The sequence below is a fragment of the Natator depressus genome, chromosome 7, assembly GCF_965152275.1.
Source record: "Natator depressus isolate rNatDep1 chromosome 7, rNatDep2.hap1, whole genome shotgun sequence".
NCBI lineage: Eukaryota > Metazoa > Chordata > Testudines > Cheloniidae > Natator > Natator depressus.
In genome coordinates, this window is record NC_134240.1 from 22,959,116 (window position 1) to 22,986,582 (window position 27,467).

Sequence of the window (27,467 nt, forward strand, 5' to 3'; positions counted from 1 at the left end):
CTGGCCAATTGATGTCACATTGAGCAGTGTAACATTAATCCTCCTCTGTGGATCTAAACACCTGACCTTTTGTAGTTCGTGCTGACCATGCTGGCTTAGAAAGTTCTGTGGTTCATACCTATAATTCTTGATTGGTTGTGGATGGTATAGCTTTTGTGCCCCTGAAATGACCCTTCAGGCCTGAACTCTTTCAAAAATAATTTCTCTCTCTTATAAGGTTAGTTACTATGACAAGACCACTGTAGGCTTGAACAAGCTTCAGAGTAGCAGCTGTGTTAGTCTGTATTCGCAAAAATAATAATAGCTGGTAATAGCTCATCTTAAGTGATCACTCTCATTACAGTATGTATGGTAACACCCATTGTTTCATGTTCTGTGTGTATATAAATCTCCCCACTGTATTTTCTACTGAATGCATCCGATGCAGTGAGCTGTAGCTCACGAAAGCTTATGCTCAAATAAATTTGTTAGTCTCTAAGGTGCCACAAGTACTCCTTTTCTTTTTGTAGGCTTGAAGTCAGCCGTCAAAACTGAAAAATGATCTTATAAAAACTGTATACAGTTATTTAAGAATTCCTGCAGGTGCTTTTGCAAAAGCAATAGCAAGCCCTCAGGAGATCTATTCTGTTCCTTACATGCATCTGTACAAAGCCCAGAACCTACCCAGTGCCATTTGCCTTCAGCTGCTGACGTTTACTATGTGCATGTTTAAACAAGAAGGGCTTTGGATAACTTTATAGTAAGAGAGAACGCATTCACAAAGGGTCCCACGTTAGTCTCTATTTTTGTCTTTAGAGCAGAGGTGCACATTGTACAGCCCGCGAAGCCCTCAAATATGTGCCAGGTCTTGGTCTTGTTTTGTGAAGCCTTCTGCAAAATAATATATGAAGAGCTCTGGCTAGCGCTCTCACCACCTATGAACAGATTCTCCCATCTCCGGCCACCAGCTCCTTTCTTGAAATTCCCTTTGGTTGTAGCAACTACACCCTTTGTTACACCTATTTCTGATGTGCATTGGCTTCTGGAAACCTCTCTACGTAGATCAGGAGGACGGGAACTGGTGCCAGAGTAATCCAGGAACATGGATGGGTAACCGAAGGACAGAACTCTATTTGGTGGATCAGATGTGGATTCCCTGGAAGTGCGGGGGCTTAAGACACTACTGCCCTCTCTTTATAGTTGTAGGGTTAGGAAAGAGCTTATCCAACCACAAGTTTTTATTGGTGGTAAATTCAGGCAACAAGGAATCTCTGTTGATCAAGGATGATTGTATTATATTTTGTAAGTTTTAATACATCTTTAGAGAAATTTGGGGCATCCTTCGGTGTATTGGCAATGTGACCATACGTTTTGCAAAGTTGAGCTGTCCCTGGGTACCTAGAAACATCATATAAATCAATTTCTGAGTGCAAGGCTCTCATGCAGTTCCCTGTTCATGACTTCCAGCTGGTAAACCATCTGGACTGGCATCCCTGGAAAACAGTGGTGGGATCCTTGAACTTTAGTGAGAGTTCCTGTACTTTTCAAAGTGTTGTCTAACCAAAGCTCTGGTATCCGTTTTGGTACATGATTTGAATTGCTTTACAGAGGGTTTCTTCACGAGTAATTCATGCACTCCAGTCCCCCCTCCCTTTAACATTGGCTTCTGAAAGATTCCATATCCTGCAAAACATCTTCCTCACCAACCCCACTACCTCCCCCCAAGGTACCTACCAAAATCCTGTATAACTCATAGCATCTCCCCAGGTGTTACCGTATATGAAAACAGAGAATCATTGAGTGTTTTTTTGAATAAGGATTCTTAACAAAGAAAAACGAGGGTTGGTTGGTGAGAGGGGAAAGTTTCATACTCGCTGCATGAAATAGACAATATTTCCTGAAACAGGAGATACTAACCTCAAAGAATTTAAAATAAAACATTCATTTTATTATTTTTTGAAAAGGGGAGAAAATATAGTAGAATAGTCAGTCTTTTTATTCTAAGTGCAGATGAAATTGATTAAACCTTAAAAACTCGCCTCAGTCCACCCGGTTTATTAATTGAAGAATTTCCTCTTCCACAGAATGGGAAGTGCACATTAAAACAGAGCTTTGCCCCTGAGTAGCAATGATACTTGAGAACGGCACATTTTCTGCAATCCCATTTTCTCTTCTGTGCTAGAGGAAATCCTAACATGGTAAAAAGCATATTTAAAAAAATATGTTTAAGGAAGTCCGCTTTCATTTCCTTGTAAGCATGAAATCAAATTATAGCCCATGGCCTACAATTATTTTATTTTGGCATTTCTGCTTCCTTTCGCTGCCTGTGAACAGGAGTTGTACTGTTTGCGCAAAGTCAGCTAAAAAGATTACCACAAACAGAAAAAAGGACACAGTAGCTTAAAGAAGCAAGGAGTCAGAATCCATACTTATGCTCTGTGCTCAAGTGGCATGCAAAATCTCTTCACTGGTTCATACTCGGACCCAGGCCTTTTTCCTCCCTCCCCAGGAGATTAGTGCAGATTAGTGACATTTTTACTGTGTTTGGGGCCAAGTGATCTGCAGCTTTACATTGGTAGTGATTGTAGCAAAAATCTGATTTGGCGCCATATTAAGTGGCTGCCTGCCAAAATAAAATAAAATAAACCTCTAATTTTCTTGTTTTTCACCCATTTGAAAAAAAATAGCTCAGATTCTCCCAATTTAGTAGCTGGAAATACTTTTTGGTTCACCCTTTTCACCCATACTAAAATTGCAAGTCAGATTAGTGTGTAGAGTTTATAATCCAGTTGTTCTAAAAATGTGTACTGTGTATGTAATAAAATGGTAATCAACTCTTGGAATTGAGACGTTAAAAAGAGAGGCCTAAATCAGTGGTTCTCAAACTTTTGTACTGGTGACTCCTTTCACATAGCAGGTCTCCGAGTGTGACCCCCTTATAAATTAAAAACACTTTAAAATATATTTAACACCATTTCAATGGTGGCGGTGAAGCGGGGTTTGGGGTGGAGGCTGACAACTCATGACCCTCCATGTAGTAACCTCACGACCCCCTGAGGGGTCCCAACCCCCAGTTTGAAAACCCCTGGCCTAAATGATTTTTCTAGACATAACCCTGTCCTTGCTACCCTATTTAGAATGACATACAACTGACGTGCAGTGGAGAGAATTGACTTTCTTAGGTCCTGATCCCACAATTAGTTGTGCATGGGTGAACAGCTGCGTCTTTACAGAACCCCATTGATTTCACTGAGGTCTTTGAGCATGGACCATCAACATGCAACAAACTGTATGAGCAGAGCCTTAATCTGTAAGTTTGTTTATATCCATGGTTCTCAAACTATTGTACTGGTGACCCCTTTCACATAGCAAGCCTCTGAGTGCGACCCCCCCCCCTTAAAAATTAAAAACACTTGTTTTATATTTAACACCATTATAAATGCTGGAGGCAAAGCAGGGTTTGGGGTGGAGGCTGACTGCTTGCGACCCTCCATGTAATAACCTCGCGACCCCCTGAGGGGTCCCGACCCCCAGTTTGAGTACCCGTGGTTTATATGGAGATCCATAACAGCATATGTGGTCGAGACTTGGATGGATTTGCTTCTTGTGAGAGATGGGCTGTTCCCTCTGTACTTCAATAGAAGTCATAAAGACTGATCCATGTGTTGTGTGCACATAACAGAGTACTTTTACGATAGACTGGATCTTAGCAGCATTCTTCAACAAATGTGTATTTAAGAAATTTAGTTTTATTTCTGCTCTAGCACCTTTGCCTAGGAATGCAAGGCACCAGCATATAGCAGTTGTAGGGACTAGCCTTCAGCCTTCCACTTTCTTTAAACTACAGTACAAAAAATCAACAACACATTATTTTGTTATAGTAGGGTTGGAATCAAGTCCAGTTTATTATTTTAAAACTTAATGTTTTGAAAACGTGTTTTATTGGGGGTGAATTCTCCTGGCTGCTGGGTTAAATTACTATTTAATTCTATTTCTTTTCTGGTCTCTTGTGCTTAGAACCCTAAATGGGATTTCCTTTTTATTCATACTATACATCCAAAGAAATGACAATAAACAAAATAAATTAATAGAGGAACTGGAAGAGACAAATTCAATTTGGTTTTTAAGATCACTAATTTTTTAAAAAAAATCTAAAAAAACGCAATGAGGTTTTTTTGGAGACAATGTCATTTTTAAAGTAGGTCATATATTTGGCTTACTAATCTTGACATTGTCCCGTTAAGAGACATACGTGACACAGAGTTGCTTCTGTCTTATATGGGCTAAGCACATCTCCTACCAGCTCAGCTAGTGGAAATTTTATTGTGGTTTACCAAGTAATGCTGCTGCCTATAGGTCATCATGAGGATGTCTTTCTGGTGAGGCACTGAAATACTATCATGATGGGCAAGATATAAGAACTAGACAGATAAGAGTCTTAGCTTGGGTAATGTGTGGGATGCACAAATAAATCAAGTTATTAGATAAAGGTCTCTGCTGACTTGTGGAGTCCACTCTAATATCTGGTCGCTAGTTGACTGGACACACACTGCTGGCTTCAGGGTCTCCCTGGCTGATATCTTTGGCTAAGTGCTCATTCTACAAGCTCCAAGTAATGGCAATAATAAATTATTACTTTTTTTGCCAGCTATTCAGGTTTCCCCAAAGTTCTAAAGTAACTTTACTTTGCTAGGGATGTCTTGGATTTGGGTTTTTAAAGTAGGGATCAGATAATTTGTATCCCTAACTAAAGTCCTCATTTTAAGAGCATCTTTAAATAGCTGATCTCCTGTCAATCTGCTGATTATGGATGAATGCTGCTGCCTCCAAATTTAGCTTACACCGTTTTACTATTTTTTCTTCCCTGATACTTTGTTGCTAGCCTAGTTGCTTTTTCTTATCTCTGGCTGTCATCACAGAGATTTTTTTCACTAGTTATCTTCATTGTCAGTTATTTTTTCTGACTTAGTAAATGTCTGTTGCTTTATTATTTTATTCTCGTTTTTTCAGTTTCTTATCTTGCAACATAATTCCCATCTTTCGACAACCCTCCCCCCCCCCGCCCCCGTATGTCTGTAGGTGACAACTAGCTTCTATTTAATCTTTCTTATTAGAGGGCCATGTCTTTGAGCAGCGTGTCATCACCAAAAGGATACACTCTAATAGTTGACTTACCATTTTCAGGCTAAGTGGGAAATTACTTCAGGAAGCCTTTTTGATATTCTTTCTGAATGTGCTTCAACATTTCTTTTAGAAAGTAATGGATGAAACAGTAAATGGAAGGCTGCATACTTGTTCTGGAGGGGATCTCTTGATTTCCTTGGCTTAATTTTATAGTTGATACCCTCAGTATGGATGTAATAGTCACTGCTGCTTCCATATATATGTCTTGGTCTTCTGCATGTATCAGCTTCATTCAGATTAATTTCAAGTACCATTTGCCTTCATATGTGGTTCTGAAGAACTCTCCTCTCTTTTAGATCACTTCTCTATGTACGACAATATCCTCTGAAAAACGAAAACAGTTCAGCTACTCTTTATTCCTTTTCCCCACAGAGCCTGTGGAAGATGTTCTCTCAAAAAATGATGCAGGTTTTGGGCAGGTCGGATTTGGTTTAAATCAAATTGAATTAAGGAAGACTCATTTAATCAAGGATTTCTACATAAAAGTGCATTCTTGTTGGTTGTTATAACCTTAATACATATTCTTCACAACTCAGAGAAAGATGTAGGTTTCATTTTTAGAAGGTACACACTATTCATTTTTAAAGTGATTTATTTTGAAAACTTTTCAGATTAGTTTTACAGCTATATCAGAAAATGAATGATTGTTTGGTTATTTCATTGACCAAAGGTAATTGAAGCAGATATTTATGAAGTCACTGGGTGGTGAACTATCTCCAGTTCAACATGTTAATCATAAATATTTGGAGGATATTCTTGCCATGCTGTATTAGGAGGAGAACATCACCAGACAGACATTTAAATGGTTTTATTTGACTAAAACAACAACGTTATGTATTCTGGATTTTTTTTCTTCAAGAGCAAACATATAATATTTTAACAAAACAAGCATATGAATTTTTGAATTTAAACATACAAGATTTTTAAAATCTCAGGTTTGTTTTTGTTAAAATTGTTTTTAATTAAAATAGTTAAATGAAATATATTTTTTTAAAAAACAAAAATTAAATTGACTATGTCACCAGGTCAACATGAGAAATTTAAAATACTGGCTTCTGCAGCTCACTCAGTCGTCTTCACCTTCATATTCCTGTTTGTTTATAATCTGGAAAAGAAAAAGAAGCTTTCCTGCTTTTTCAGGTCCCAAACGATTTCTCAATTTGTAATGAATTAGTCCAAAGGAAGAAAATATTCTTTCTACGCTGGCGGAAGAAGTTACTGCTGTTAAAAGTGAGATTATCACTTCAACAGTCTCTGAATCCAAGTGCTTAATTGATTTCCAGCAGTTCACCGGTATGACTTTCTTTAAAACATCATCAGCAAACATATATTTCTTGAATGGTTCTTATTCCCAAACTGGGTCTCTTTTACGGCCTGCTGCCATTATAGGTTTTCCCTTCTGGTGAGAGAATGGCATGGTAGATCTCAAATCAGTGAAGGCTACACTCAGAAAGACCTCAAGACTTCTGGAATATGCTACTCAAACAGTTTCACTTTTGTTTCTGCTGCCTGTCCCTCCCTTCTCACGTTTATCTCCAGACTTCTTCTCCTTGTCCAGATCTATTCCACCCCCAACAATCTTCTATTCATTGAACTTTTTGAAACTTTACACTTTTAGAGAGAGGTAAGGGATTGACTCTGCGTTCACAAATTTGCAGAGGGACAGTAGGGTTGAGGTCTGTTATTTCTCACCTCTATATATTATTTATTTTAAAACATTTTTGCTGTTAACAAGCATGTTGTCTCTGGAGACCCAACTCCACAGTTTGAGAACTGCAAAACTAAGCATCTCTGATGGTATCTTCTAGACTGAGCACTGAGTCCCATTGGGTAGATAGGAAGATTAACCTAAATAATCTATACAGAAGCCCCTGGAACCCCACAAAATGGGGTCCCTAATCCATGAACTACTGGAACTCATTTACAAAACTTTTCTTAAACATTACATGACTATATTGTCTCATACTATAGAATTAGAATTTATAATCCCTATTCCATGATGAGATATCTTTGAGCTATAATGTATCTTAATGAAAACTATCTTTAGATAGGTTTTTCCTCAAAAAGCATTTTATAAAAAAAATCCGATTTAAATAAAAAAAAAAATCCTAAAAATTTTTGTCCACCCTGGTTTTGGGTGAGATATCATCACCTTGTTTATTCCTGTAATTGTTTTTGATGTCCATACTGCTGTATCATAGAATATCAGGGGTGGAAGGGACCTCAGGAGGTCATCTAGTCCAACCCCCTGCTCAAAGCAAGACCAATCCCCAATTTTTGCCCCAGATCCCTAAATGGCCCCCTCAAGGATTGAACTCACAACCCTGGGTTTAACAGGCCAATGCTCAAACCTCTGAGCTATTGCAGTGATAATGTTCTCAATACCTGAATTAAAAGCTTTCTTCAAGTGAGGTTCTATACATAGTAGTACATTTATATAGGTTCATCCTTACTTGTGCTTTCCCTATTCCTGAAGTCCTGAGATACAGAGGAAAATAACACAGACATGTTTCAGTTCTTTTTTTTGACTGAAATACAAGATTGTGGTGAGTTGGTTGCTTGGTGTTTTGAAGACCATTTAACCTGTAAACATGAGGCTGTTAGTTTCTAACATCTCCTTTCTTACCTGTAAGATATTTTTAAAGCAATACTGAAATTCAGTGAGATTGCCTCTTTCTAGTATATGCAGCTTTGCCATTTTTGTTCCAAGTGAGCTTCTGATTTTCATGAGAAGTCTGGCTATTATATTCACCTTCTGTGCATCTTAGCTGACTTTTTTCCAGATTACTCTACTCCAGTAGCTCTACAATTATGATCCACGGATTGCAAGTGGTCTAAGTAGCCCTTCCACAGAATGAAACCAAATTTGAGAATTAAGCAGAGGAGGACTAGGGAATAGAGAAGAGAGGTGGGTCAGTGAGAAGATCTGTCCCTTTTGAAGTCATCCAAAGGGTGGGGAAAATTGGAAAACTACTGTTGTTTGTTTGTTTATTATTTCATTAGTTATAATATGATAGTGCCCAATGGGCTCATCAGCCTCAGGAACCATGTTGTGTTAAGGACTGTACAAAGACATGTGAAGACATGGTCAATGCCTTGAGGAGTCTGCAGTCTAAATAAGTATGTTGGAGCGGTGTTCATCTTCACCTTTGTTCCATGATTGCAGTGAAGATGTTGATGCTTGCCATTCTATCTAGGTACTCTGCCAAAATGTGTGAACTGTTCTTTGTTCACGGGATACCTTCTGTTATACATTATTACTATTATTATATAACATTATTTTATTAATTGAGCCCAGTCAGCATGCTAAGCACTGTATAGAACATAGAGGAGGCAAGGTCCCTGTTCCAGAGAGCTTACAGTATAATGAGACTAACACATTTTTACCGTGTGTGTATAATTATATTTTTGTCAGGAAGTCTTGGATCAATATGTCATTTCTTGGATGCCCTATATGAGCTGTCTCCTTGGGTTATTCACTTGTCCCTCCTCCCTCTCTCTCTCTCTCTCTCTGTCTTCTCTTTGCCTTTAAGTTGTTCCTGGTAGACATTCTGCACCTGCTTCCCTAATCTGGACTGCTCTTGTCAATCATTTCATTATTATTAATGTTTTGTTGTTTGTATTGTTGTAGTGTCTAGGCATCCCAATCAGGGCTGCATTGTGCTAGGTGCTGCTCATGTATGCAATGAAAAGACAGTTCCTGTCCCAAAGAGCTTTATTGTGGCCACCTCCAGGATAAAGCCAGATATCAAGAGGTTAAAGTGCTGTTTATACTTACAGCATTCTCTAAACAAACAGAAAAAAAATTGTGTGCATTTATCTCTGATTAAAATCTTATATAAAAATATTGTATACAGGTTTGGCCTTTGGACCTTCTGTGATGCAAAGATTGTGCAACAGGGACCTAATGAATTTAATCATTTTGGTTTTTCCCAATAGTTAGCCGAAACAATTCTTCTTGTACCTTGGTGTTTACACCCTTCAGCTATCATCTGGCCAACCTTTACATATTTAATGTTCTTACTCGTTCCCATGAAAGTTGTTGGTTTATATTTGATGCAATTATTTTTATTTCATAATTTCATATTTTGACTATGGTGCTACTTTTGGTTTCTTAAATAAACCTCAGCAGAAACCCTAGTGAGTCTTACATTTTAAGGGTTTCATATGTTAAAAAAAATTGTCTGGAAGTGCTAATAGATTAATTTTATTAATATTAATAATTAGCTAATAGATAAATATCACAATTAGTGGCATATGTAATGTTTACTTAAAATAAAGTTATTGAAATAAACTGCAATAAAATGCCATTAAGGCTACAATATAAATTAGCATTTCTATATACACTGCACGTGAAGGCTGCAGTGCAATCTTTCTTTTGTCAGTGGGCTTAGATATTGTAGAACATATGGTGTCAAATTATCTGCCGTTCTCAAAGGCAAGATTCTGATCTCAGTTACCCTGGTTTAAATCTGGACTAACTGAGATCAAAATTTGGCCTAGAGTGTCTCTAGAGACCCATATTTACCTTGTCATAGTAATTAGTTGGAAGAGGGTGAGCTAAAGCATACAGTGCAACCATCGTTACTTTAATGGTTATATGTCTTAAATATAATGATAGCTAATAATGTTAAAATCAGCCAAGAAGTTAAGGTTAATGGTTCATTCACATTCATTCGAACAGGTATCAGCAATGTAGGAAGAGTGTGTGCAATAAAGCTTCGTACAAAACATCCTTTCATTACAGTTGTAAAAACAAACCAACCTCCCCCTGCTGTGTGTGCTTAGAACTAGTGTTTTTAATTGTCAAATATTAACTAATTTAAAATATTTTTACCTCGCTTAAAGTACTGACACTTGTTCACATTCAGAACTATCTGCACACTTCTTCTTCTTATTAGATTTAAGCCATTTTGGTATGGAGTTTAGTGCCTCCAAACCCCCTCCTGTTCCCTCAAAAATGCAGTTTAATGCTATTTTATACTGTAATTAAAAACTGCTTAAAGGAGTAAAACAATTTCTGCAATAACAAAACCAGAAAATGCATTTGGAGGGATAACATACGCTAAGCTTGCCTTATGCCATTTTTTAAATGATTAAGATACTGCATGAGAAAATGCTGTGCTAACTACACTGCTATGATAATGATCCTGCTGTAGCTTAAAAGGGGTCTTCATGCAGTATTACAAGATGAAAAGCTTTGATAGGTTGAAAGTAGTAATTTATAACTGTTAATTTTTGCTGCTGCAATTCCCACCCACTCACTCACCCATGAAATCCACTCTCAGAATGATTTCCTATCCTTAGTTCATGGGAATTATAAACAAGGCTGTCTGTTTCCATGTGATGGCTTATGATGAAAATTAAGCAAAAAAGTGTGGGTGGGAGGAGGAGAGAGAAAAGGAACAATTTTGTCAATTTCTTATTCTTAACAAAAGTTTCAGGAAAATATTAGAAGCACTAGAAACCGGAATCCTGGGTACTGTAAATAATGATGCTAGATTTGTCACATTAGTTTCTTTTAGAATTTTGTTATTCTTGAAAGACGTTTTGTAGATCACTGCAACTCTCTGCTAGTTCAGCTTTAGACCTTTACCTTTTTAGATTGAGCTTTGCTATATTAAGGTCTGTTGCACATGGCTTTCTAGTGCTTCATTTACAACATGCTCCTCTGAAACAGCTTCTGAGTATGTGAGTGGCATTGATGCACATCTTTGTCTGCTTGACGATCAGTTATGTTTATCGATATCCTAGCAGGAAAGAGATAGAAGGGTCCTGAATGTGTGCGTAGTATGATCCAGAGCAGTCCAGCTGTCAGAACCTTATCTGAAAACCAGTTTAGTCAATAATGGGAATCTTCACTTAATGATATTTAGAACTTGTGATACTACTACTAATAAAAATTGGAGGAAAAATGAGGCCACAAGAACTCTAGATAAATTTAGACTCAAAGTGAATTATATTCCTCTCAGTGAAGGAGTGGGGATGTGGGAAATCTGCCTGTATTTGTTCAGCTGTTGCAGAGATCTGAAGTGCACATACTGTACATGCTTTAATTCAAGGCAGAATGACAATATACTGTGGTGTTTAGTCAATTCCCTCAACATCAGAAAAGTATATAAATCAAGTGACTTGAAAAACTTGTTTTAATATATTTAGAATTGATTAAAATGACCATTTGGCGGTTTGAATGTTAGTATTCTTGGAAAAGCACTTCCTTCTATGCCAAGTTTTGGACGCCGGCAGAAGAGGACAAAGCTCAGCTCGCTAATTAAAGGGCAGAATGTTTCCTAAATCTCCCTCTTGTTCTGAAGTATCCTGTTAATGCAGATATTCCCGCACACCAGTCAAAAACTATTAGCCAGTCTTACCACAGAGCACCGAAAACTATGTAACCATAATCTTTGTCAAACTGTGTAACTCTTTCAGCTTCCCCTCCTCTGCTTTTTTGCTGCTTAATATCCAGACACAAAACTGTTAATGTCAGCACGTGGAAGAGGGAACAAACAAGATTACTGTTCCAGCAGGGGTTATTTCTTCACCTTAGTAGTAAGGTAGATGCAATTCTTCATCATCTTTTCATTCTCTTCTGTTCTTACAGTGAATCCTGCACATCCCTCTTTTGGCTGATGCTTCCCAGAATGTTGCTCCATAAAGTTCCAAAGGAGATCTTGACAAGGGAAAATTAACCTATTTGAAGGATCCCAGTTTATCCTTGTTATAGTTGTAATAGGTTTTGGCCATCACTGATAGAATATTTTCACTGGTTTATTTGCTGGTGTTCTCCCTTCACACTTGCATTGAACCTTTTACTCGTTTTATAGATTTTGACCAAAGTTTCAAACCTTGGTACTTAAAGTTAGGCTTCTAAATCCATACTTAAATAAAAGTGGTTTGATTTTCAAAGGTTCTGAGCACACATGCAGCTCCTTTGATATCACTGTTTAAATGTCCCAAGCCAGTATTTTTATTTCAAACCTTTAAAGATGTCATGAGGGGAAGGTGGCAGATATATTTTTCTGCAATTTTAAATGAGTACTGTCAAGTATTTCTGAACTTTCCATTTGTTTGAGCATACTTAGGAGCATGAAACATTTCTTTCCTCAGTGGTTTTGTTCTGTGATGTTTAAACTTCATTTTACTACTTTGTTTTTACTGTGATTCTTATGGAGTCTAGACTATTGTGACTTCATTTTCTTCTTTATGTAACAGCATCCTTAAAAATGTTAATATAGCTCTGCAAAGAGAGTTTCAGCTCTTTGATTTTGTCTTCAAACAAATAATGAAACATAGATTACAATCAAAAGAGGATACTGAGAAATAATCATGTTAGTAATTATGGAAAGATCTAATAAAGACTCAGTATTATACTCCTGCAGTAAAATGTGTTTACCTTTGCAGCAGCATGAAATGTCTAACCCTGTTGCCCTCACTGTGGTGTGTGACCCAGTGTAAACAGTGTATATATGATCTCATTGTAGCATATTAATCTCTGTTTACAGTGTGTTACTGAATTAGTTGAGATGTGTGTCTTATGTTTGTGCTACAGTAAAGATCAGTTCTATAACAAATATATTGCCCAAGTCCTTAATGTGAGACTGTCACTATAGTACAAAAGGTAACTTTTTATTCTAACAACCTTGGATTTCTTTGTGTAGCTATTTCTTTGTGTAATTCTACTGTATCTTGCAATTCCTTGAGTTTTCAAATGGCGTTGACCATAAACATGCTTTGGCTTTTCACCTTGGCTTCATGTTTTATTTGTGTGAGTGTATGTATTGATACATTATGGACAGTGTTTACAGAAACACACTTTAGAAAGAGGGTCTCTAACTCTTTCATACAGGTATGATACCGACATTGACTTTTCTTCCAGGTGCCCAGATTATTGATTTGATGATGCTCGTAATAGATGTGACAAAAGGGATGCAGACTCAGTCAGCAGAGTGCTTGGTGATTGGGCAAATCGCCTGCCAGAAGATGGTGGTAGTTCTGAACAAAATAGACCTTCTTCCAGAGGGAAAGAGACAAGCTGCCATTGAGAAGATGACGAAGAAAATGCAGAAGACTCTGGAAAATACAAAGTAAGTTACCAAAGATGTTCTTCTAATGTAACAAAGCTTTTTGTACACCTACCTACCTCTCAGAGATGCTTTCACATACACCTTGGTTAGACCAGACACTGGCATAAAGAGATCTATGTACGGATGCATAGAAAGGGATAAAGGTGTCGTCGTCCCCCCCCCCCCCCCAGCCCCAAGAAATTCAAACCCTGTCTTAAATTTTGTATCTGACCCCTGAGCAAGATTTTTAAAAGTGACTTTTGGTTGCTGTGATTTTTGGTGCCCAGTTTGAGACAACTCCAGAGGGTAGTTGCTCAAGTGCCTAGCACTGATCATAGCTAGTTGACATATTTTTAAATACAACTGTTTCTATCTATACTAGGTGCTAAGTGGTGTTTTAAAATGTGCCATTTGACATATGTTAGTTGACACACCTCAGTTTCTCGGTGTAGACAAGAACTTTGTGAGTTCTGTGCTATTCTTTTGTGTTAATTTGCTGCACTCCCCTGCTGTGTGCTCCAGCTGCTCACTGTAGTCATTAAAGGTCTCATGGTGGCTGCTTTGTTCCTAAGGCCATGTCAACAATAAGGGACTATAGAAGCATAGCTAAGGTGCTGTAGTTATGCTGGCCTAACCCCATAGTGTAGATTTAGGCTGAGTCTACACTGCCACTTTCAGTGCTAAAACTTTAGTTGTTCAAGGGTGTGAAAAAACATCTCCCTGAGCGGCAAAAGTTTTAGCGCTGAAAAGCACCTGTATAGACAGCGCTTTATCTCTGGGAGCTGTGCCCATTTGGAGTGGTTATTTTTTTTGTCACCGGGAGAGCTCTCCCCCGGCAATAAAGCATGACTACACTGCCCACGTCACAGTGCTGTTGCGTCCGCGCTGTAACGTGGGCAATGTAGACATACCCTCAGCCTACTAGGACAAAAAGGATTTTTCTGTTGCTGTAGGAACACAACCTTTGAGCAGACATGCCAAACCCGGAAAAAAAGCACAGAAATTGGGCTTGTTTTTGGCTTAATTGGCTTGCGTGTTGCTTGTTGGCTAGTTTTTGCCTTGTAGCTTGTTGTTGGTTGTAGCTTGTTGCATCTTTTTTTTTATCGGCTCCCGGCAAGCCAGAGGTAAGGTGGGGAGAGAGCCAGGAGTGCACAGCGGGCCCACCCACAGTCCCAGACTGCACGCCGGGGGGATCTAGTCACATAGAGTGTTGGGGTTCTTAGGGATTGGCTTGTTTTGGCCTTATTTTGAAATGGGATTAGCTTGATTTTTGGCTTGTTGTTAAAGTCAGGGCGCTTATTTACCGCGTGAAGATTGGCTTGTTTTGGCCTTATTTTGAAATGGGATTAGCTTGATTTTTGGCTTGTTGTTAAAGTCAGGGTGCTTATTTACTGCGTGAAAGTTGGTGACGGTAGATACTTTGATGGACGCATTCATCTGTTGACCTAGCTGCATCTACAATGGGGTCAGGTCGGCATAACTACATTGCTCAGATGTGTGGATTTTTCACACCCCTGGGCACTATAAGCTACCTTGCTCTAAATTTTAATTGTAGAGTCAGCTTCAGTGTAGTGCTGTGAGAAACAAACCAGAATTAAGATACTTAATCAATTTAAAGGCTCCCTTCGAATTCAGCTCAGATGAAATAACAGAAGTGAAATCTCCTGGTTTTAAAAAAAAAAAAAAAAATCTGCCCTTTGGTTTATGGGGTTGTAACACTTCCTGCAATCCGGGAATCTTGTCAGCTGCAGAGAGAGGGAGGAGAAATTAGGGTTTTTCCTGAATTGAAGGGGAGAAGTGTGATTTGGTTTGAATGGGAAAAGAACAGTATGATGGATGGCTTAATTGAGAATATGGAAGATGCATTTGAGATTGGGATTGTCAGTTTGGTACAATAAAAATAATACTTTTGAATTAAGTAACGTATGTTGAGTGTTTTGAGATCCTCGAATACAAGTGCAGCCTCTCAACTCCCCTAGGGGTAAGGCTGCAAGGTACTATCTCCTTTTTATAGATTAGGAAATTGAAGTACAGATGGGTGAAGTGTTTTGTCCAGGGTCATGCTGTGGAAAGAATTCTGACTCATACTTACCTAGCTGCTAAATCACATTTGTTCCCAACGGCAGGCATAAGAGCAGAAGTAGAGTGGGCATTTGAAGGTGAGGATTTTACCAGTGCTAGAGGAGCCAGTGGAGCTTCGCTGTGTAAGTCACCTCATATTTAAGTTATTTTTGATGGCAGGATAGTGTCCCCATGCAGCTGAACAATCTGAAAATCTTACTTTTTATCAACTTCTCTGTTCTTTAGTCTGTTTCCTTTTATCAGTACAGCATAGAGTTCACTAGAGTGAAGTTTCCTCTTGTGTACATAGTACAGAGACAAAATTCTGCAGCTTGTGACTCTCCTTCATAGTTGTTGATGGAGAGCCAACGAATATAAAGCAACTTGTTTTCCCCTGTCGTGTAGATTGAGAAACTCTCCATTTTTATTACTTTTTATGAGTGCAGATACCTGTAACTTGGTCTGAGATTGCTTAAACTTTTTAAATCCCCATCTCTGATCACACCATATATATATATGAGGTTTTTTTCAGCTGTGCCTTTTTGTTAATAAAATTCATTCATCAGATAAAATGATCACACTTACATGGCTGTTGCATAAGAATTCAGATTTGTTATTCACAGCTGAAGTGGCCATCAGACTGCAAAAATGAACAACTTAAACATAAAGGTTTAATTTTATCTCATAGTTTTTCTACAATTTTATTTACTTGCTGGAAAGGTTGACCCACTGCACATCTCTTATCTTGAAACAGAAATGAAAATAATATTTCAATTTTTACATATTTCTTATCGGAGAAACAGTTCTATTTGGTACAAATAAGTTAAATTTTGAGAAAGTAATGATTTATAATCGTTCATCTTTGCAAACTAGTCAAAGGCTAGCAAAATGGCAAAATAGAGGTTCATTTTATTTTGCCTGAATGGAGATCATTACTCCTGCATGGCACTCTGGTCATAGGTTAAAGTTTGAGAACATACTGCAAATAAAGAGGAAAAAATACTTTTATAGTGGCCTATTGTATGAGGATCAACACCTAATTGTCTGTGGAGTTTGGATTTGGTCATACCTATATTCAGAAAGCTAAAATTATAAATATATTGGAAGGAAACTAGAGTGTCTTCTCATGGGTACTTCCCTGCACTGAACGCACATATACCCTCTTAACCCAATCCTTTCTTAAGAGCTGGGGAACACAAATAGGCCTTGCAGAGCATACCCTGAAAGTTGACTGATATTATCAAACTAAGGGGGAACTGAGTTCTAGAGTGAAACCTCTTACCTGCAGATGCTCTGTCTCCACCCCCTTGCTATTTAAGAAAAGGTCCTCTAAGCTGATCTGAACTGCTCTGGTTCCCCATGGAGATAGATGGTCTTTCATAATGTTTTAGTTGAAGTCATTTGAACTTCAGATCCCAGGGATGCTCATATATCAGATGTCTGTTGTCTTTCCCACCCATGCACAAAAAGATTCAGTATTCGGACATCAGATCTGTTGTTTGTGAATTTTTAAAAGCGTTGCTGACCTGGGCTTGTCCTAAAGTGCCAGCCCCACTGTGCAGCAGACATACTTTATTTCCTGACAGCCTCTTTCCCATCATCAACTCTGTGCTATCAAACACAGGCAATTTAAGCTGGTTTTGCATTTCCAAATGACTCTTACTTATGTGACACCACTGAGACTATTTGGCAGCCTGCCTTCTACCTCACGTACTCATCTATAGTTCCTGGGGGAAACCTCAGTTACTAAAATAGTGGTTCTGTCCATGCTATGGGTAAAGCCCTGTATCAACAACCAAATATAAAGTGTGGTTGCTAGTAGCTACGGTTGCAGCTGTAGAGGGGACAGTGCTATAGACCCTGACAACAACATATTACAGCTGCTGCCATATGACTTCAGTGCAATGGAGAAAGAGAAGAGGGATGGTAAGAATAGCTCTGTCATCCTTCTGCAGGTTTGGTGCTTTCAGAATTTGGCCTCATTTACAGTTGACCGTTCTGCAGATTGGCACCTAAAATCAATCAAAGCAAAAATATTTCACACCAGAAATCAAAATTAGTGTTGTTTTTTTGTCTGGGTTCCTTGTCCGCACTAGCTTTTCTCTTTGTTTGGTGGAGACTAAGACACCACTTGCAATACGTTATTTGTGGTGGAGTAAAGTAGTTCTAATAGGGTCTCCTTATATTTGAATGTATTTCTAAAAGCAGCATGTGACGCCTCTAGCTTATGTTACATGGGGTTCTTGTGGAAAGACTGAGACACCTGGTTCAGCATTAATTTGTTTATTGCCCAAAAGTGTTTGGATAAAAATAACTGAATTTCCAAAAGCTTTATGGTTAATGGCTGGAATTCTCGGTGCATAATTTGATCATCCTTTGTCCCTGGGAGCCTCAGGCGTATGGCACATAAACAGAGAAAGTACCTTGTATACTGGATTAGTGTTTGATGACTTCTGCAGAGGGAGCACATTTAGTGATCGTTCTCTCTTTATCAGTGAGCTGTCTTTTCCCCCCTAGTTCTTGCCTTTTGAGATGAAAATCTAAAAGTTTAAGTTGGGAGAGGAGGAGAGCAAAAGAGATCCCATTCACTCTGATTTTGTGACCTGTCTCAATTGTACGGTAATTGAGTATTTATAAGAACTGAACACTTCCAGTATGTGAAGGTTTTTTCCTGCTCTTCTGCTTTTATCGTATTTTACCGGCGATTGTGACTGTGTGGGGGTTGTTTTGGCTTTTTAAAAAGACTCTGGCCTATTTAAGGCCCTAGTCCTTAGACAGGCAGGTTTTAATTTTGTTTCCTTTCAGAAGTTTTAAAAAAAATTAATTGTCAAAATGAGTTATTAGATGAGATAAACCAATAGTTTGCATCTCACAAAAGGTATAATATTACAGATTCTTTCAGCTGTTAAGAAGACCTCTATACGTTACAGGGTCAAAGAATAAAATTGGTTACAAAAGGAAGTCTTAAACTCCAGGATTGAACTGGATGACTTAGTGGTCTTCTTTTAAGCTTTTCTCACTTGAGATGGCAAAACAAGGCGCCTGTTAAACAACCACTCACCTCTTCTTTCTAAAAAGAAAAGGAGTACTTGTGGCACCTTAGATCAAAGCATACTAGAAAGAGTTTCAGAGTAGCAGCCGTGTTAGTCTGTATTTGCAAAAAGAAAAGGAGTACTTGTGGCACCTTAGAGACTAACAAATTTATTTGAGCATAAGCTTTCGTGAGCTAAAGCTCACTTCATCGGATGCATTCAGTGGAAAATACAGTGGGGAGTTTTATATACATAGAGAACATGAAACAATGGTTGTTACCATACACACTGTAACAAGAGTGATCACTTAAGGTGAGCTATTACCAGCAGGAGAGCAGGGGGACGGGGGAGGAGAGAGAAAAACTTTTTGAAGTGATAATCAAGGTGGACCATTTCCAGCAGTTGACAAGAACGTCTTAGAAACGGGGGTGGGGAATGGGGAATAAACAAGGGGAAATAGTTTTACTTTGTGTAATGACCCATCCCCTCCCAGTCTTTATTCAAGCCCAAGTTAATTGTATCCAGTTTGCAAATTAATTCCAATTCAGCAGTCTCTCGTTGGAGTCTGTTTTTGAAGTCTTTTTGTTGAAGAATTGCAACTTTTAGGTCTGTAATCGAGTGAGCAAAGAGATTGAAGTGTTCTCCGACTGGTTTTTGAATGTTATAATTCTTGACGTCTGATTTGTGTCCATTTATTCTTTTACGTAGAGACTATCCAGTTTGACCAATGTACATGGCAGAGGGGCATTGCTGGCACATGATGACATATATCACATTGGTAGATGTGCAGGTGAACGAGCCTCTGATAGTGTGGCTTATGTGATTAGGCCCTATGATGGTGTCCCCTGAATAGATATGTATTTGCAAATACTCACCAGCAACCACACAACAGAACCACTAACCCAGGAACCTATCCTTGCAACAAAGCCTGTTGCCAACTGTGTCCACATATCTATGCATCCGATGAAGTGAGCTGTAGTGAAGTGTCCACCTTGATTATCACTTCAAAAAGTTTTTCTCTCTCCTCCCCCGTCCCCCTGCTCTCCTGCTGGTAATAGCTCACCTTAAGTGATCACTCTTGTTACAGTGTGTATGGTAACAACCATTGTTTCATGTTCTCTATGTATATAAATTTCCCCACTGTATTTTCCACTGAATGCATCCGATGAAGTGAGCTTTAGCTCACGAAAGCTTATGCTCAAATAAATTTGTTAGTCTCTAAGGTGCCACAAGTACTCCTTTTCTTTTTGCAAATACAGACTAACACGGCTGCTACTCTGAAACTCTTTCTAGTATGCTTTGATCACCAGTTAAATAGTTAACACTGTTGACATTTCCATTATAATCATTAGGCTTCAGAGTTCACATCCCCATATATGAGTAGAGACAAATCTCAACACTATGGTTTCGGGGTGTCTGTAGACTCAGTCAGACATCACTGCACTGTGTTACATTTGATTCACATTTTGAAGGTTGTCCTTGCAGTTATGACAGCTAGAGGATTTTTTTTTTTTTAAATGAAAGTTTAGAATCTGGAGCACAAATGGGAACCCTCCAGGAAAAAAGGTCCAGCTTACTGAGCCCTCCACAAGCTGGCCCAGTTTGACTCCTGCTTAAACTATAGCCTTCTGAGGCAAGCTGTAATTTTATTATTTATTCCTTAGGGAAGTCAGACCAGAAACTACAATTAAGTAAAATTAACTGTTAAAGGTTCAGTAGTAAATTCAGAGGCACAAATAGTACATTCTCAGAAGCTGTCAATAATTCATTATTGCAGGACTAGATAAATCAATATCAAAGGCAATTTCCTCATGTGGATTGTCAGATGAGCTTTTATTACCATGTTCTGCTTGCAAGTGCAGGGGACTTGTGGTCTTATGGTGGGAAGCTCTTTTTCTCTTTTAGGTTCCAAGGGTGTCCTATTGCTGCTGTTGCAGCTAAGCCTGGTGGACCAGAAGCCCCAGAGACTGTGAATCCACTAGGTGTTTCTGAACTAATTGAGGTAAATGTAATGAAAAAGGAAAACACTGTAAAATATGGCCCAGTTTCTTAAGTTCTTTGGTGTTTCTGTAATAATGTTTAATTCTAATGAATTTATGTGATATTAATGTGGGGCGTTCTAAGCACTTCTTTTAGGAATCCATTCTAATTGAACAAACAAGTCAAGGTTGCTTGTCCCAAAAGGTGAATTGTTGTATCAGATTTTTTCAGCAGCCCAGTGCCCATGAGTGAAGAACTGCCGAAAAGAACTAACATGCTCAGCCCCAGTGGCAGTAACCAGCCACTAAGAAACTAGTACATGTTCAGTGGTGGAAGATTTTTGTTATGGTTAAGCAAAGAAGTTTCTTGTAAAATTGTGAGGGATTGTTAGGAGTAGTGAGTAAAATTAGTTTTAAAATTCTGCCATATCCCTGGAGAGTATCTTTTTATAATTACAGAAACAACGAAGTTTAACACCCCCCCACCCCCCCAACATTAAGGTTGTAAACTCAGTCACTCAAAAGTTAGGAAATTTAGACAATCTTAGTTTGGCTCCCTTTGGTGTATCCATTATGATACAGTCATTAATTACATGATCAATTTTTTTTTCCACATGAGCACTGCCTCGTTCAGTGTGCAGGATGGATGGTACTCAGTTAACGAGCAGCATTTGAATATTTTATTTTCTCATCATTGTTCCATGTTCCTTATTTACTGGGCATTATTCAAACTTTGTTCTGACTACAGAATTATTCATTTCCTCATGGATTTTTCAAGGCACTTATCACTCTAGCATTTGAGTGCTTCACAGATATTAATGAATTTATTTTCACAACACCTTTGTGAGATGAGGGGGTAGTATTATTCCCATTTTATATATGGGGAGCTGAGGTTTAGCGAGATTAACTGTCTGCTGATTTTGGGTGCCAAATTTGAGATGTCTATAACCTGATTTTTCAGAGTACTTAGCATTATATAGCATTTCATATGTTCATATCATTCGATCTCTCTCTCTCTCTCGTGCGCGCACACACCCCCCAGCTGTGGAAAGCTTGGTTAAAGAGACTTGCCTAGTATTACATAGGAACTCTATGACAGAGGCAGGGATAGAATCCAGTTGTCCAGGGCAACATAAAACTGCCTTAACCATGAGACCATCCTTTCTCTTCCTGCACTCCCCTGCCTCCTTTACTACACAGTTTCCAACTTCTTCAACAAATGAGATTGGGGTCATATAGACAACAGCCTCCTTTGCTACACCATGCTAATTCATTCCCACAGCACGGTCCTTCGTATGGCACTGAATGAGGCAGGGGTTCTATTATAAAAATATTTGATCATGCCGTTAAAGACTGTATATAATGGATATGCAGAAGGGGGCTGAATTTAAGGCTGCACAGGAAACCTTAGTTTTGTCATTTTCTAACTTTTGAGTGCTTGACTTTGCAATCTTAATAATGTTTTTTAACATTACTTTTTGTGAACTTTCCCAGGTTTTTAAAAAAGCAGACTAAAAAACCCAAATTCCATTATTTGGAATCATATTGTCATCTACATGGGTCATCAGCAGTGTTTGGAACCCTTTGATCCATCTCACAGATTTCTGCCACTTGAGCTAATGGAGTAACTGGTAGCAATAATAGGTTGTCATCTTCTTATGTGGACCAGCCCTGTGGAAATAAGGCACCCACTTTGCCAGTGGGTTTCCCAGCTATTTGCTGACAGCAGAGGAATGGTGAGCCTTGGGAATCTTGAGTTCCTCCATCCCCTTTAACTTGTTGCCTGTTTCCATCCTAGTCCCGTCTCTTCCTTTCCGTTGCTCCTCATTCCAGTCCTGTTCTCTTTGTGTTCCCAGTCTTAAGTCCTCAGGCTTGTCATCCTAGTTCTGGTCTCCTTGAGCAGCTAGTCTTAGTTTCCCTCTCCAGGCTCTTTACAGCTAAGTCCCAATCTCACCCTTCCCCCGGTTTCTCTCTGTCTGTTTCCCATCCCTCGTTCCAGTCTTCTTCTCACCCAAGCCCTCTTGCTTCTTGTCATATCTGGGTCCTCATCCTTTCTCTTCTGCCCCATTCCCTCCTTCACTGGTTCACAATCCCAGTCTCTTTACCCAGTATGTCCTAGTGCCCCCTAACCCTTCCAGTTCTAGTCTCACTAGGTTCTGTGTCCCAATCTGTTTTTCCCTCTCCCCACCCCAGTTTTTGTCCCCTCTGTATTTGGATCAGGTGGTTTTTCTCCTCCATGCTGGCTGGGTGCCAGGGGGGCATTATTAATAGTACAGAAGAGTCAGGCTTCTTTCTGGCACTCCTGGTGCCTGCCTATACCCTAGCAGGGAGTTGCAATTACAGGAGAGTCCAGCTTTGCCCCTGTAGGCCTAGGCTTGAGCGTGCTCATTTACTCTGGGGGGATGACACGTGCGCAGTCCAGGCACATGTAGGAGCTGTGAGGGGAATTTTAGCTGCTAAACTCTAAAGTCTTCTCAGGATATTTTTGAAGCTTATGATGTGACCAAATATGAATGGATTTTCACATGGACAATAAAAGGCACATCCCTGGAATATAGGCTACCCCCTGCCAAATTTCACATCCCTGCTCCCAAGTGGGAGATGTTAAAACTTTTCAAAGAAAATGTTGCCAGGATTTTTTTAAATGGCAAAACAATATAGTTTTTCCTAACCTAATTCTTGGAAATGGCTGAACTGTTTTAGCTGAAACTTTCCAAAGAAATTCAGCCTGAGGCAGACACCCAGCATGTAAAATTTCAGCCCAAACAGTTAATTTGGCAAAGTTGGAAGCAACTGAACACATCATATTGTAATGGGAAGTGTCGGACAACCTTTATAGGTGGTTCTACCACCCATCTGCAATAAACTGGACTGTTATTTTAGTGTGTTACTAGATTCTTATCATGTCAGAGTGTGGGGTGTGCAGTACATTGGGTTGCTCACTGTGGATATCTGGTTCAAATACTGGGTAACAAGAGACGGTGGGTTTGATGTTAAATCCTTGTTGCTAGGACACATATCTACACGTCAAAACAACTCTATAATTTAGCACAACTTTCAGTTTCTGCTCAAGGGAATCCCAGTACTGTAAGAGTACACAAGTTCTGTGCAAACACTGCCATTGTTCCTCAGTATTTCATCCCTACTATTTTAGTTCTGGACCTATCTCCCGTTCTTCTACCATAGCATCTCAGTCTTGACCCGCTGTTCCTGTCTTATGCCTTTTTATGAGCAGACACTGACAGTTGTACCAAATTGAAAGGATATTTTTGTAATTCTTGCAACTGGGGACTAGGATTGAGATGTGAACCAGGTCCCTGACCCACTGCTGGCCACACTACTGCAGCCCATGATAATTAAGGTTTTTTCATCTTGCTGTCGTATTTTAACAAACAAAATGCAATGAAATCCTAGCCTGGGTAAGCTTGTCCTAAGCTTAATAAAGATGGTGCTTTTGAGAGAGAGAGAGCGATGAAAATAGTTTATTCCTTCAAGAAATGTCAACATAAATCCTAAGTCAGTCTCATTTAAATTCTCTTGTCTTATTCCAATACAGTATTTCTTATGAGATAGAGGCAGGGATGAGTTTTCTGAGGCATTTTAAGATTACATATATAGCGAACTCTCCTCCTTCAAATCTGAGAAGCTATAGTGGTAAAATGTGCTTTAAAATGGCACTGGCATTTATTTTTAATCTAAGGAGTGCAGGGTTTTTCATTCTCTTTTGCCACAGTGTTTATGTTTAGTTTCACAGGAGTTTTATCTCTAGCACAGTTTTGCTAGCCAGCTGAATGTGCAGTACCAAATCTTTCTATGGCAGAAAATCAATCCCCTCTTGCTGCTGCTAAGTGTACATCTCCTCTGTAACGTTTACAGTTTATTTGACATTGGTCTATTTCAAGTTTGTTGTGGGACTCTTGAAGTCAGTAAAACTACAAGTTTATTGAATCAATCATCTCTTTTTGCATCACGCCTGTCATGACATTTCACCAAGACACGGTACTTCTTTTGTCTATCTTTCAGGTCCTGAAGTCTCAGGCTTACCTGCCAACAAGAGACCCCACGGGACCCTTCCTTATGGCCATCGACCACTGTTTCTCCATCAAGGGTCAAGGCACAGTGATGACAGGGACTGTTCTTTCTGGCTCCGTGAGCCTAGGTGATAATGTGGAGATTCCTGCCCTTAAGGTGAGTTTTCTCTGTCACCCAGCCCCACGAGACTGAGAGAGACTCAACAAGGAACAGCATATTCTTCTCTGTTTCTTAGTTTGTTGATTTATTTGTTAATTTCTTTATTTTCCTGTTGTGCTGCTTTAGCCCAAGCTGAGCAGGCAAGGATGATAGAAACTCAGTCATTTGGGATAGTGTAACTTGTAACATGGCATTGTCCAGTGGCTTATAGAATGTCATTAGCAAGGGAAATGGAAGCCTGAAGGTGAGACTTAAAGAGAGGAGGCCCTGGAAAGAGAAGTTATAAATAGACTGGGCAGCCAAAAAGAGTGGAAACCTCTTCCCCCCCCCCCCCCCAACCTCTTCCAAGTTCCAATTCACAGATGTTGGTTAGAATGCTCTGCCTCTGGTCTTATAATTAACTAAGAGAAGTGAGCCAGGACTTAAGCATTCTGCAGCTGCTGATTTAAATGGACCTATCTAGTTGCACACTAACAACAGCCTTCCTTTGGCTGAAGAAACCTGGAATGGGACTCCTTTTGGAGGTCATCAACACAACTCCTAGGTTAGAGGATGTCACTGCAGAAGTGCTATGAGGAGCTCACACCCACACAGATGGAGCATGCTGCTTTCTCAGTTCTCCCCAGGCATTCTGGTCCAGTGAGGGACTGGGCAAGGAATTCTGATCTTTAGTGGTAGACCAGAATACTATTTTAAATAGTATCTTTCCTATAAACTGTCTCTGCTAACAGAGTTATGCAATAGAGTTATAGGGATATAATAAATAACACAGAGAGAGTGAGCTATTAAGAGGGGGAGCTGAGTGAATAGTAGGAGGAAATAATTCCACAAATTATTTCTTCATGTTCAGAAATGAAACTTAGTTTGTTAGTGACCCTTTCACATTTACTTTGCATATTTTACTGCACAATCTTTTTCTAGTCCAAATACTTGCTAAGAATTTATACATAGTTTGGCTATTTGTCAAAAATGAATGTTGAATTGTATATTTTTCCTTAAATTTGCAATTTGTGCTGTGCTGATTGAAGAACAGTTCAAATTACAAATTTTACAATTGAATATACACATTAATATATTTGATTGTAAGACTTGCAATTTGGATGAACTACAGGCCAAGAATTATTGGCTCAAGAATCTTGAGAATAATTTTGGATGAATGCATTTGAGAATTATGTGCTCTGTTTGTGACAATATGTAAACAAAAAAGGCAAAGTGTATTAAATAATTTAAGTATTGCAGATTATTTTCCTCATATTTATTAGGTGAAATAGGTAAGAGATAATTTAAAATGAGATTTGGAAAGAGATGAAGTCTGTTCTGCAGCGATGTAAGGGGAAGGAATCTTTTCCACACATGAGGAGCTGCAGAGGAGGTGGCTTTTGCACCAACTATGGTGAGATTGTGGGGAGAAAATGAAGTTAGGGAAGGAGAAGACAAAACAGTTTGCATATACAGCATATAGCAACGTACATATTAGGCTTAGCACTTTACAAACACTGATGAATTAATCCTCTTACTAGCTTGCTTAGGTAAAGCTTCATGAAGGCAGAACCTGTCTCTTCTTATTCTGTAAAGTAATGGGCAGTGTTGGAACTCATATTGTACCATCGACAGGTCATGAGGTAAGTCAGTGAAGTTATTCGCATTTTACAGAGAGGGGAACTGAGGCACAGAAAAGAGAGGCGACTCATCCTATGCCTTGCTTGTCCCACACAGAGTTGGGCTAGTATCCCTACTAAAGGTGAAAACTTTCGCAGGCCTACAAGGTAATGGAGGAAGCACATTTCACAGCACACTGTGGTTTACTGACCTTTCTTTGCCCCGACCCTATGATAACTGAGATTGACAGTTGGTGCCCACTGGGCATTTGGGGACATTGCAAACCAGCTGCTTTTTTAAATTTGAGGAACCCTCTCACCAAAAAAAGTGGCATCACTTTCTAATTCTACTAATGAACTTCGACATCTCTGACCGCTTGAACCTGCACAAAGGAGGGACACAGCAATTAAAAATAAACAGTGACATTCTCCAACGCCCATGCTTTCTCTGATTGAGGCTGAGAATGCCAACAGCGTATGGATTCCTTTACCTACTAAAGTGCCTATGTAAATTGCCATCTGGGGTTGATTATACCGCAAAGAGAAAAATTATATATATGTGTTTGGCAAAAAGCTTTGACACAGCAAACTATTCTCTATCCAGGCAATTTAGTACCATTTGTTTGATAGCATTTGATTCACTTTGAAGAGCATGAACCTAGGATTTCTGCTGTGAAAACATAATATTGGCAGAATTCTGATTCTGAATCCTTTGGGATTACTCCAGTGGTCTCTAAAATCCTCCTCCTCCCAGTTTACAAACTGCATTTGTTTATATAATGTGACATTTCTGCTACTACCTTTATAAAAACAGGTTCTGGGGCTGGGTAGTGAGGTTCTTATTTGTAATTATCCATTCACTTTAGGACTGATGTTAGTTAGTAAAACATATGTTTTGACATATTGTTGTAAGTATACTTTACTATGAGAATTTAGGTTAAAGCGAAGAGATGGTTACAAATTCAAGATTTCAATACTACTAATACTTAGGCTTGTGTACAGCAGTGGTTTTCAAACTGCAGGTCACAATCCAGTACCGTGTCACGGAATGTAAGGCACTGGGTCGCGGCGGCTCTGGTCAGCACCGCTGACTGGGCTGTTAAAAGTCCTGTCGGCGGTGCTGCCCGGCTAAAGCAGGCTAGTCCCTCCCTGTTCCGACACTGCACTGTGCCCCAGAAGCAGCAGCAGCAGCAGGTCTGGCTCCTAGGCGGGGGCACCATGAGGCTCTGTGCGCTGCCTTCGCCCCGAGCACTGGCTCCGCACTCCCGGCCAGTGGGAGCTGGGCGAGAGGGGCACGGTGCCTGTGAGCGAGTCTCATGGAACCATTTGCGCACCTCTGCCTAGGAGCCGGACCTGCTGCTGACTGCGTCCGGGGCACAG

The 27,467-nt window shown here is 39.3% G+C and overlaps 1 protein-coding gene across 1 annotated transcript in view; it reads left to right on the top strand.

Moving 5' to 3' along the window:
• The window catches only part of EEFSEC (eukaryotic elongation factor, selenocysteine-tRNA specific), a 167,710-nt gene that overhangs the window by 32,172 nt on the left and 108,071 nt on the right, over positions 1–27,467 (top strand). The window contains exons 2-4 of the mRNA XM_074957655.1: positions 13,040–13,247; positions 20,225–20,321; positions 24,322–24,486. Of these exons, the coding sequence (XP_074813756.1) occupies positions 13,040–13,247; positions 20,225–20,321; positions 24,322–24,486 (470 nt within the window). The remainder of the gene's footprint in view (positions 1–13,039; positions 13,248–20,224; positions 20,322–24,321; positions 24,487–27,467) is intronic.